This window comes from Sinocyclocheilus grahami, unplaced genomic scaffold, assembly GCF_001515645.1.
Source record: "Sinocyclocheilus grahami isolate Dianchi unplaced genomic scaffold, SAMN03320097.WGS_v1.1 scaffold303.1, whole genome shotgun sequence".
NCBI classification, from domain to species: Eukaryota; Metazoa; Chordata; class Actinopteri; order Cypriniformes; family Cyprinidae; genus Sinocyclocheilus; species Sinocyclocheilus grahami.
In genome coordinates this window covers 310,725-322,549 of record NW_015505482.1, presented here as the reverse complement: position 1 = coordinate 322,549, position 11,825 = coordinate 310,725, and the positions used below count along the sequence as shown (strand labels likewise).

Sequence of the window (11,825 nt, the reverse complement as noted above, 5' to 3'; positions counted from 1 at the left end):
GGAGAGGGGGGGGAGAGAGAGAGAGGGAGAGTACAGTACGGCAGAGTATCTGTACACAGTGTCAGATAAGAAACTGAGAAGCACGTTGACCAGATACAGACTCAGCGGACACAAGTTGATGATAGAGACGGGCAGACACAGAAAAACTGTGAGAAGGTTTGAGTGTTGACCAGGTTTGTTGATGTTTACGCCAAGGCTGCGTAAGCGTAAGATTAATTAGCTTGCATCATACGCACTTACATTTTAAAAGTCTTTTTGTTTCCTAAAACTGTGCAACATTTATTTATCAATATCTAACAGATTATTATATAGACTTATTGGACAGGAAAAGCATTTTGTTTGGTTTAGGAAAAATAATTAGTCACATTATAGTCAAAATGCAATCATTAAAACACGGCTAATCAATGTAATTAGAGCATTACATGTGCAATAATATTACCCCGCGGGATATTATTGCACATATAATGTTATATTAGTTACGGAGTTTGCGCTGGAGTTTTAATAATATCGTTTAACTCTCACACTGAACAGAGAATGGCCTGCTCTCTCCAATAAACACAAGCTTTAGAAACCAGAAAATGACTATAACGACTAAAATCAAGTTATTAGGAACATGCTCAACGGTACTGTGATTAAAACAGTAGAAATTAGATGCTTTTATTTACCCTAAAAGATCAAAGTCAAGTCGCTTACGAAGCCTGTGTGTTTCACTGAGCCGCCATTATGTTTGGCGTCAACATATGACGGACTTCCGGTGGGGGATTATGGGAAATGTAGTCTAAAAGCCCTTTATTATTGACGACGACGACGACGATGATAATAATTATAATTTTTTATAAATTTGTTTTTACATAAACTAAATTTGGTAACGTTTAAAATTATGAATTGAAAGTAGTTTGCGTTAACAGTGCTTGACTGATAGGCTTAATCAAAAATAATTTTAGAAATCTATTAAATTTCTATAACAACAACAACAACAACAATAATAATAATAATAATATAGATAATGGTTCCTGAAATACTATGAGCTTTTTACTTTATCCCAACACATTGTCAGCAAGATGTGATTTTATTTTTTATTTCGTTTTGTATAAATAAACTAGGCACAATTTTGTATCATAGTAGTTTACGTTCATTTTTAGTTACCAGTGCTTGACCGATTACTTTGGATGAGTGAAAGGTTTACTTTGAAAATAGCCTGAAATGTCGATTGTTTTTATTATTATTTATTTACATGGTTTTTAATGACAAAAATACATAATTATGTGACAAATATTTGAGTTATAACTATATAAAATATACATATACATATATGTACAGGCGATAGGTATGTTCATGTGAAAGTTAGAGAAAATCAACATGAAAGGCGTCTATTGTACAAACGCTATTCAGGGCTTGGCCACAGCGCAGATCATTTTAACAACTGCTTATTCTGGAAATGTGCGCGCTTTAGTAAACGGTGCTCTGTTGCTGGCAATGACAGGCTATATGGCCAGCGGCGGGGGCGCTGAAGCGCACTCGGACAGTCCACTATGGAAGGAGAGCAGGATGAGGGGAGATCGTGGACATGAGCGCGAGAGCAGCACGCGGATCGGGATGCGGAGTGAGGACGAGAGACTCCAGACTTTCCAAAACTGGCCCACAGACGCGCCCGTGAGTCCTGCGGAGCTGGCCCGGGCTGGCTTTCACTACCTGGGCTCCAGTGACACGGTGCAGTGCTTCTGCTGCGATGGGATCCTGAGGCACTGGGTTCACGGAGACACTCCGCGGGGGGAGCATGAGAGGCACTTCCCCGCGTGCGGCTTGATGATGGGCAGGGATGTGGGCAATGTTCCGCTGGGCTCGTCTGACTCTGTGGACGGGCAGCTCTTGAGTCAGCTGCAGCGGCTGACCGTGGATGAGCAGGTGTTGCCTGGACAGGCGGTGTGCCCAGAGATGGAGTCGGAGGACAGCAGACTGGCCTCTTACCAGAACTGGCCCCCGGGAGCATCGGTGCAGCCAGACGCGCTGGCGCAGGCGGGCTTCTTCTACACAGGTGCGTCCCAGACTACAGCGAGGATACAAGTTGTTTTGAGATTCCACACGAAATTATGATTTTATGGGATTTTGTGTGGTTCCCACTGGGCGCGGAAGAGAAACTTTCTTGCTTCTGTTTTGTGCAACCACAATCACGCGCCGGCAGTCACGCGCAGTGTGAATGAACGGAATGAACGAGAGAGCGCGCGAGCTGCGCCTGCCGCTTATTATTACGATGATATGCATTCACAAATTGCGTATCAATTGCTCTCATTAAAGAACAATGCACATATGTTAACTTCTAAAGTGTCAAAATAAAACATAAAACAATCACGTTCATTTAGGCCTATAGAAAACGTTCTTTGAAAATGTAAATGCATTTAAAACGGACCTATTTAAATCAGGCTGTTTACTGTTGTGTTGGAACTTTATGAAAGTTGATTAGAAATGACTTAGAAAGAGGGGCGATTGTAGAATTTTCATTTTAGGGACGCTCAGCCCTCAATGAGGGTAGAATAATAATAAATAAATGTTTGACTAATAGGGTAGGATGGTATAGCCTAACATATTGCAGTATTACACTGCATTGCATAGATGGGTTAACATTCTAGTTCTGATTAAGCCAAAGTCTTCCTGATCTCTCTCTCTCTCACACACACACACACACACACACACACATGTTTACTGTACAAACCTAAAATTCTAGTACAAACCTCTTTCTTTACCTCATTTGCCACATGCACTGTAATATGTTTTACATTTAAAGTTACATTTTCAAATGAAAATAGCAACATGATCGCTTTACAAAGTAGGCTATAAAGCCCCTCTAAAATTGGCCTAGCGATGCCCATGCTTAGAATTTAGAAACTCGCAATTCTAGAGGGGAAAAAAGCCTTTTTGCAGGTTTAGATATATATATTCTGCACCGTATCTGTTAAATGTAATGTGTTTTTTAGAAGATGGTAATGATTGTACGATTCTTAGGTCATGACGACAATGTGAAGTGTTTCTTCTGTGATGGTGGTCTGAGGAACTGGGAACCGGGAGATGACCCCTGGCAGGAACACGCCAAATGGTTTCCTCAGTGAGTTTCTGCTTTTTTTAGACTGAAATGTCAGGCAGTAGGGGGATATGAAGCAACATACAGATGCTTAAAAAAGAATTTCAGCACAAAGGAAGGTTTCATTCCACAATAATACAAAGTAATCAGTGAATACTAAAGAGACATTTTGTACATTAAAATCGAAATAGTTTCATACCAAATCGATGTTGTTTTGGTGTTGTTAGTGCATGTGTACTCATTAATAATATTGTCTATGTGCTTCCAAAGATGTGAATATTTGCTTCAATCCAGAGGACGGGAATATGTGAGCAATGTCCAGCAGTCTTACTTCAACATGAATGAGAGCATGGTAAGTAATAATGCTGCACCTAATCATCAGTTCACGGTTCATTTAACAGCTATATTTGCAAGATTGCCATAGATTTGAAATGTTTTTCTTTGTTTTGAAGGGTGGATCTCCATCATCAACTGCAGGAAACATTACATCAGGCAAGTCAATCCAAAATAACTTTTTTAAAGGTGTAACAGTTCAGGGGTTTTTAAATGTTTAAATGAAACTATGGACTCCAAAAATGATGATCCCCATGCAAGGGGCTCCTCACCAAAATATAAAGAAAGACAGCTTTATTTTATATTTTGATGTATAGAGCAAATTATACTGTATAAAAAAGCATAAAATAGATCATATAAATACATTTTCAATTCATTTCAAATGTATTTGTGCAGCTTATTGCTTAAAAGTAGAGCCATGTAACTGGTAATAAAGAAAATTGGTACTTTTCACCACACTATATCCAGATATGTTTCTTACTTCTGTTAGAATACATTTAGTAATATTATTTTATGTCAAATTTTCCAAGGACCCATTAGCACTCCCCTGTGGCCCCTGGGGGCGTCTACAGGCCCCTGTTTGAAACCCCCTGACTTTGCATATTTCCTGCAATTCTTATGTCCTGTAAAATGTTCCATGTTTGTAGGTAGTGCTTGTGTTATATAGATAAACAGACTCTTATGTGTGCTTATTACACGGCTCTCTAGAATACTTTATTCTGATTGGTCACTCACAGTATTCAGCACTCTGTATATAATAACCATTGTCCATGACATGGAAATCAGTGATTCCTACATAGCTGTATGTGTATTCTGTCTCTGAAACAATAAAATAAACTCAAATCAGTATTTACTGTATTTATCTCTGGGGCAAGAAGCTGTGTAATAAGCAGGAAATATCAGGTTGCATTTTGTGCTGCCATGCATGTTATGTTCCTCAGGAGTTGTTATTATTATTATTCCAGCTCTCACAACTTATTTTCCACCCAGGCAAAGGACCTTCTCTTCTTCTCTTTCCTAACGAACTAACAATGATGATGATCGGTGTTACTCTAACTTGAAGTCTTTTGTGATGCAGTTTTGCCGTTTTAAATTAATGTGTGCTGCTGGTAAACCTGAACTGATTATTTGCGTAAATCACTGAATAAATTAGCTGCAGCAATATCTTGCTTTGCGTAACCCATCATACACACAAGCTCTTTTTATACTTCTACTTGTGAGGACCTAGAAAAGACTTTGTAGTTTCTAAATTAAGCAAATTACTACGCACTTAAAGGAAAAGTTTGCCCAAAAATTAACATTTGCTGAAAATGTACTCACTCTCAGGCCATCCAAGCTATAGATGAGTTTGTTTCTTCATGGGAACAGATATTGAGAAATGTAGCGTAACATCACTTGTTCACCAGTGGATCCTCTGCAGTGAATGGGTGCCGTCAGAATGAGAGTCCAAACAGCTGATAAAAACATCACATTGTTCCACAAGTAGTCCACATGACTCCAGTCCATCAATTAACGTCTACCGAAACTTCAAACCGTTCCAGCAAAAATAAAAGTCCTCTGTCTATAATATGGTTTTCTGCAGTGAAAAAGCTGTTTATAGATTCTCATTCTGACGGCACCCATTTACTGCATAGGATCTATCGGTGAGCAAGTGATGTAATGCTACATTTCTCCAAATCTGTTCCGTTCCCAACTCATATACATCTTGGATAGCCTGAGGGTGAGTACATTTTAAGCAAATATTGATTTTTGTGTGAACTATTCCTTTAAAGCATTTGAATTAAAACCCATTAGGCCCATTTATGAACATTTTTACTAGTGATAACTTTCTCACTAAAAATGTTTTTTGCAAATGTGGCCCTCACAAGTGAAGTGCACAGTACCTCTTATGCATGCACTCATGTTCCTGTGTGCTGTCCCGCTGGCAGAGGTGCTGGGTGGGCAGAACTCAGTGGCGGCAGCCATGTTGTCCCCTGTGGTGCAGGCGGTGCTGCAGATGGGTTTCCAGCACTCACTAGTGGAGAGTCTGGTGCAGTCACACTACCTGCTCACCGGCTCACACTACACCTCAGTCTCTGACCTGGTGAGCGACGTCCTGCAGGCCGAGGAGGAGGAAAGGCAGACAGGGGAGCCCAGACCAGGTGTTTCCAAACCCTCTATCAGTATACAACAAACCTCAATTACGTAACCTAAAGTTTCCATCATTTAAAGCATGCTATTGACCATTGAATTTAACGCGGAGGAAAACAAGGGATAGACTTACAGTCTTTACACTGTCATGTTCTGTATAAAGTTTTCACAACTCACAACTTACTGTACTTACAGTTTTACTGTACAGAAAGTTTTTTTTTCCAGAAAGGTGTTTCATCAGCTGAACAATCTGTATGTTGTTAAAAGCAACAGTACAATCCATTGAACGCACTGTACTTCTATCCCTCACAGCTTCATTTTCATTCTGTCAAAAATGAAATATACGGTGCTACCCTGGCTAGATAAAGGAGATAGGCTATTTGAAGGGATATTTCACCCTAAAATTAAAATTCAGTTATTATTTACTCACTCAGGGTGTTGTTGGTGTCGCATGCCCTTCTTTTTTTTGGACCACAAAAGGAGAAATGAAAAATCCTGACCTGGGCTGTTTTTCATTTTACAGAGCTTTATTCCATGGAACTCCAACATTCTATTTTTTTGTGTTCCACAGAATAAAAACAGCCCAAGATTTGCGTCAACATTTTTTGCATTCCACTGCACTAATAAATTAACATTTGCTGAAAATGTACTCACTCTCAGGCCATCCAAGCTATAGATGAGTTTGTTTCTTCATGGGAACAGATATTGAGAAATGTAGCGTAACATCACTTGTTCACCAGTGGATCCTCTGCAGTGAATGGGTGCCGTCAGAATGAGAGTCCAAACAGCTGATAAAAACATCACATTGTTCCACAAGTAGTCCACATGACTCCAGTCCATCAATTAACGTCTACCGAAACTTCAAACCGTTCCAGCAAAAATAAAAGTCCTCTGTCTATAATATGGTTTTCTGCAGTGAAAAAGCTGTTTATAGATTCTCATTCTGACGGCACCCATTTACTGCATAGGATCTATCGGTGAGCAAGTGATGTAATGCTACATTTCTCCAAATCTGTTCCGTTCCCAACTCATATACATCTTGGATAGCCTGAGGGTGAGTACATTTTAAGCAAATATTGATTTTTGTGTGAACTATTCCTTTAAAGCATTTGAATTAAAACCCATTAGGCCCATTTATGAACATTTTTACTAGTGATAACTTTCTCACTAAAAATGTTTTTTGCAAATGTGGCCCTCACAAGTGAAGTGCACAGTACCTCTTATGCATGCACTCATGTTCCTGTGTGCTGTCCCGCTGGCAGAGGTGCTGGGTGGGCAGAACTCAGTGGCGGCAGCCATGTTGTCCCCTGTGGTGCAGGCGGTGCTGCAGATGGGTTTCCAGCACTCACTAGTGGAGAGTCTGGTGCAGTCACACTACCTGCTCACCGGCTCACACTACACCTCAGTCTCTGACCTGGTGAGCGACGTCCTGCAGGCCGAGGAGGAGGAAAGGCAGACAGGGGAGCCCAGACCAGGTGTTTCCAAACCCTCTATCAGTATACAACAAACCTCAATTACGTAACCTAAAGTTTCCATCATTTAAAGCATGCTATTGACCATTGAATTTAACGCGGAGGAAAACAAGGGATAGACTTACAGTCTTTACACTGTCATGTTCTGTATAAAGTTTTCACAACTCACAACTTACTGTACTTACAGTTTTACTGTACAGAAAGTTTTTTTTCCAGAAAGGTGTTTCATCAGCTGAACAATCTGTATGTTGTTAAAAACAACAGTACAATCCATTGAACGCACTGTACTTCTATCCCTCACAGCTTCATTTTCATTCTGTCAAAAATGAAATATACGGTGCTACCCTGGCTAGATAAAGGAGATAGGCTATTTGAAGGGATATTTCACCCTAAAATTAAAATTCAGTTATTATTTACTCACTCAGGGTGTTGTTGGTGTCGCATGCCCTTCTTTTTTTTGGACCACAAAAGGAGAAATGAAAAATCCTGACCTGGGCTGTTTTTCATTTTACAGAGCTTTATTCCATGGAACTCCAACATTCTATTTTTTTGTGTTCCACAGAATAAAAACAGCCCAAGATTTGCATCAACATTTTTTGCATTCCACTGCACTAATTTTTTTTTTTGCTATTCCATATAAACAAAGACTAGATTAATGTATTTGACAATTTTGTTGCTATGCACCTCACTGCCTTTTCTTGCATGAACGACATGTTTTTAATTTGCCATCAACGACATCAAATTAAAATAAGTTTTAAATACATTTGACAACCTGCATACTTTTCCATCCTCTTGGGTCTCGCGCTTGTAGATGTGTTTTGTCACTTATGGATTAGTAAATAATGACATACTTAAAATTTGTGAACTTGTCTTTTAATTTTCTGATAATGTGTGCCATTCATTCCTCTAACATGTGGATGGTTTGTTCCCTCAGAGACTGTGGGGAGGCAGAGAACACCAAGAACGCAGGTCTCAGACAGGGAGAAAGGTTCATATTAACACGCTCTTGTTGCACTTATAATGTGTGTGTGTGTGTGTGTGTGTGTGTTTAGGTATATCTTAATCTTCTCTCCATCTAGTAGCCTCTGGGATGACACAGATCATACTATCAATCATCTCAACTGACCCAGACTGATCTGAAATGTCCTAACTTGTGCATTTGTGTGTGTTTTTCAGTGCGATCAGACCTGAGTCCAGAGGAACAGCTGCGACAGCTTCAGGAAGAGAGGACCTGTAAAGTCTGCATGGACAAACTCGTCTCTATGGTCTTCATCCCCTGTGGCCACCTGGTCGTCTGCACTGACTGCGCAGCCAGTCTGCGCCACTGCCCCATATGCAGGGCAGTCATCCGGGGGAGTGTGCGAGCATTCATGTCATGAAGCGCAAACACACGTTCATACACAGCGACATACTGTTGCACAACAGTGTCATTAGCAAGAATTGTACTGCACTCGGGATATATAGTGAAAAAATACTCAAATGTTATAAATAGCTTCCAAATCAGCATCAGTGCTCTGACACAAAGACATATTGCTTGATATTTGGCTATACATAAAAGCTACAGGGGTCCAAAAGTCCACTTCACATGTGTGTAATAGTAATATAAGTTTAAATAGCATTATTTATATATCAGTTTTATTTAGATGCTTTGTTGCTTGAAATATTAACATTAATTTCAGAATGTCATGTATAGTAATTTGGGTTTCCCCGAATTTTATGACAGCAGCACATTTAATGACAGCAGCACTTTAGCTGCAAGAACATCTGATCATCTGTACAAAAAGCATATCTGTACATAAAGCAGGATATTAATGATGTAAAAAAAAAATCATAAAAAAACATAGTTAATTTCCAGGTTTAAATCCCAGATTTCTTATGTGGACTTTTGGACCCTACAGTACTTTAAAATGTTTTGCATGCTTGTAAGTTCTGGACAAAACCAAAGTTGATTTTGTGTCATGCCAAAGTGAACAGCTTTTTGTACATTTTAAATCTTAAAAAAAATATATAAAATTAATTTTCAGATGGCAGTTTATAAGAGACTATATTGTAGAATAATATTTTATTATTACTGTATTAACATTGCACTTCTATTTTCATTAATAAAATAATTTGCATTGCACATCTTTGTCAAAGCTCTGCTTCTGTTATGTTAAAGCAGCACTAAGTAACTTTTGGCGCTCTAGCGGTTAATAAACAGAACTGCACACATCCCGCGGAAGAACATTCCAACCGGAGCTACTTCTCTAAGTTTATGTCTATGGCGTTTCACGCAGGTATGTGTTACTCCGCAGAGGCGACGACCCGACCCGGCTACAATAGTCCAAATATAAGTACTTATTATAAGTGTACCGTAGTGATTCGGAATAAGACAAAAACACGGTTTGGAAGATGAATTCATGATGTACTCGCTCATTATAAACATTTAGCAAATTTTTAACACAGAAAAAGTTACATAGTGCTGCTTTAACCCTCATACTGAGTTCCAGTTGTTTTGACCCCTAGAGGATTTTCTTTTTTGAAAATGATAATGTTTTCGCATTGGACTAACACCTACAGACTTTACTCGTAGAAGGTATAACAACCCCCCCACCCCTCCCCCCAAACAATATTGACAAAATTACAACAAAAAAAATTCACCCAAAACCTGAGGTGCATAAGCAAATCAGTTAATAAGCGTCTGAAAACAAATCAGCCAAATGTATATTTGATCTAATTGAATGACTATTATACATTGTTTAGTGTGATTTGAGTGTCCAATTACAGTGATTTGGGGTTCACTGCATATAAATAAAGTCTTAAAACAAAAACAAAAAAGACTAAAACTGAATTTGACAGTGAATTATGAGAATTGTACATCAAACTATGACACAAAACAACTCAGAAAAGCTATAATTGTTTCTTGTATTTATATTTTACACTTCCTTTGTTTCTATTAGTTTCTGTTCGATCTAAAGGCTGATACAAACACATTGTGCAATAAATGATGATTATTAACATTAAAAATACTGACAGCATGCACAGTAACCCCAAAACACTGAAAATGCACTAATTTCATTGCATTAGATGCAAATCAGTTAATAAGCATCTGAAAACAAATCAGCCAAATGTATATTTGATCTAATTGAATGACTATTATACATTGTTTAGTGTGATTTGAGTGTCCAATTACAGTGATTTGGGGTTCACTGCATATAAATAAAGTCTTAAAACAAAAACAAAAAAGACTAAAACTGAATTTGACAGTGAATTATGAGAATTGTACATCAAACTATGACACAAAACAACTCAGAAAAGCTATAATTGTTTCTTGTATTTATATTTTACACTTCCTTTGTTTCTATTTTTGACTGCCACAAGAGGTCAGCTTGCTTTGTCTTTTTTTTTTTTTAGGGCAGCACCCGTTTTCCTCGTCTCGGCTCCCTGCTCAGTTTTACTGTGCAAATCCTCCAGTGTGAAGGTAAACAGCACACAGTGGCCCTCCTCCACACACACACAAACAGAGCTGGAACTCGGTGAACCTCAACATCTGACCTCCCCTTGAATAACTCGCACGCATGGACCACACACCACACCAACAAAATACTGGGCCTTTTTGTTTGGATATGTTTTACATCCACTTGTAAGAGCGTCTAAATGAGGCAGCTGGAACAATGTGCCAGAGCGTCTGATGGAGCAGCTGTGTTTTGTCCAGAGCTGGGAGTCAGAGAGCCAATTCTCCAGTACTCCAGAAAGGGCTGATTTAGGGCGATTAGGAAGCGTTTTAAACAGAGGAGAGGCAGGAGGTGAGGAGCAGAGAGGACGAATGGGCAGAGCGGCTCTTCTTCACAACACACTTTCATTTACGAAGACCTGAAAAACACCAAAAGACAAAAATAAATGTTATTAGAGTCAACCGATATATCAGCTTAACAGATCATTTTGTCACTGATAGTTGCTTGCTGCTGATGGTTGTTATTTGGAGTGTTCAGGGATTCATTTTGTGTATCACTTCTTTCTTTTATGTTATTTTATTATGAGATTGTTACTTTAAGTGTTACTTTTTGGTTCAGTTAAAATGTATACACAACCTTTCAAATGCCTGGGGTCAATATGGTTAAAAAAATTAATCAATGTATACTTTTATTCAGCAAGGATTCATTAAATTAATCAAAGTTGACCATAAAAATATGACAAAATATTATAATTTTATATATATATATATATATTATAATTTTCAATTTTTATATCATAAATAAACAAACAAACAGTTTCTGCAAAAATACTTAGCAGCACAACTGTTTTCAAAATTGATATCAGTGTAGTAATGGCTGCTGAAAACTTTTCAGCAGCTTTTCATCACAGGAATTTTTTTTAAATATATAAAATAGACAGGTATTTTAAATAGTAATGATATTTCACAATATTACTGATTTACTGTATTTTTGATCAAATAAATGCTGCCTTGGTCTTATCATCCCTGATCCTTTGCTCATTAGTGTATCTAAACGTTTTATTTTATTTAATAATTACAAAACATGGATAAATCATTATTTGTTAAACGTGTAATAAAGTTTAGCACCATCCATTTTACATTAAGTGGACGTTTTCATTCATATTTTTGAAAATCATATTAACTATCAGCGTATTAATTGGTTTATTGGCCTGTTTTCCCACCTTAAATATTGGTATTAGCAAAATCCACACACACACACAGACACACAGACACACACGCACACACACACACACACACACACTAAATGAGGACTCTCCATAGGCGTAATGGTTTTTATACTGTACAAACCGTATATTCTATCGCTCTACACCAACCCTCC

At 38.3% G+C, this 11,825-nt stretch overlaps 2 protein-coding genes across 5 annotated transcripts in view; one reads left to right on the top strand and one right to left on the bottom strand.

Moving 5' to 3' along the window:
- The first annotated feature begins 27 nt into the window (after positions 1-27).
- Positions 28-9,036, top strand: LOC107601340 (baculoviral IAP repeat-containing protein 7-like). 3 transcript variants are annotated; one of them, XM_016293498.1, is made up of 8 exons: positions 28-148; positions 1,484-2,035; positions 3,001-3,100; positions 3,347-3,428; positions 3,529-3,568; positions 5,338-5,550; positions 7,946-7,999; positions 8,188-9,036. In XM_016293498.1, exons 2-8 carry the CDS (start codon positions 1,489-1,491, stop codon positions 8,388-8,390), a joined length of 1,239 nt encoding a protein of 412 aa, XP_016148984.1. In that variant the 5' UTR covers positions 28-148; positions 1,484-1,488; the 3' UTR covers positions 8,391-9,036. The 3 variants fall into 3 exon arrangements, with proteins under 3 accessions (XP_016148984.1, XP_016148982.1, XP_016148985.1); XM_016293496.1 differs by lacking the exon at positions 28-148 and having other exon boundaries at positions 1,322-2,035; XM_016293499.1 differs by lacking the exons at positions 28-148; positions 5,338-5,550; positions 7,946-7,999 and having other exon boundaries at positions 1,325-2,035.
- Positions 9,037-9,953: 917 nt separating this feature from the next.
- The window catches only part of LOC107601334 (sodium/potassium-transporting ATPase subunit beta-1-interacting protein 3-like), a 74,616-nt gene continuing 72,744 nt past the window's right edge, over positions 9,954-11,825 (bottom strand). For both annotated transcript variants that reach the window (XM_016293490.1, XM_016293491.1), the window contains one exon: positions 9,954-10,863. In XM_016293490.1, the coding sequence (XP_016148976.1) occupies positions 10,854-10,863 (10 nt within the window). In that variant the 3' untranslated portion in view covers positions 9,954-10,853. The remainder of the gene's footprint in view (positions 10,864-11,825) is intronic.

Coding starts and splice junctions, on each gene's coding strand:
- LOC107601340 (XM_016293496.1), top strand. CDS start 1,360: ATGAAAGGCGTCTATTGTACAAACGCTATTCAGGGCTTGGCCACAGCG. Junction 3,101..3,346: donor CACGCCAAATGGTTTCCTCA/GTGAGTTTCTGC, acceptor GTGCTTCCAAAG/ATGTGAATATTTGCTTCAAT. Junction 5,551..7,945: donor GACAGGGGAGCCCAGACCAG/GTGTTTCCAAAC, acceptor TTGTTCCCTCAG/AGACTGTGGGGAGGCAGAGA.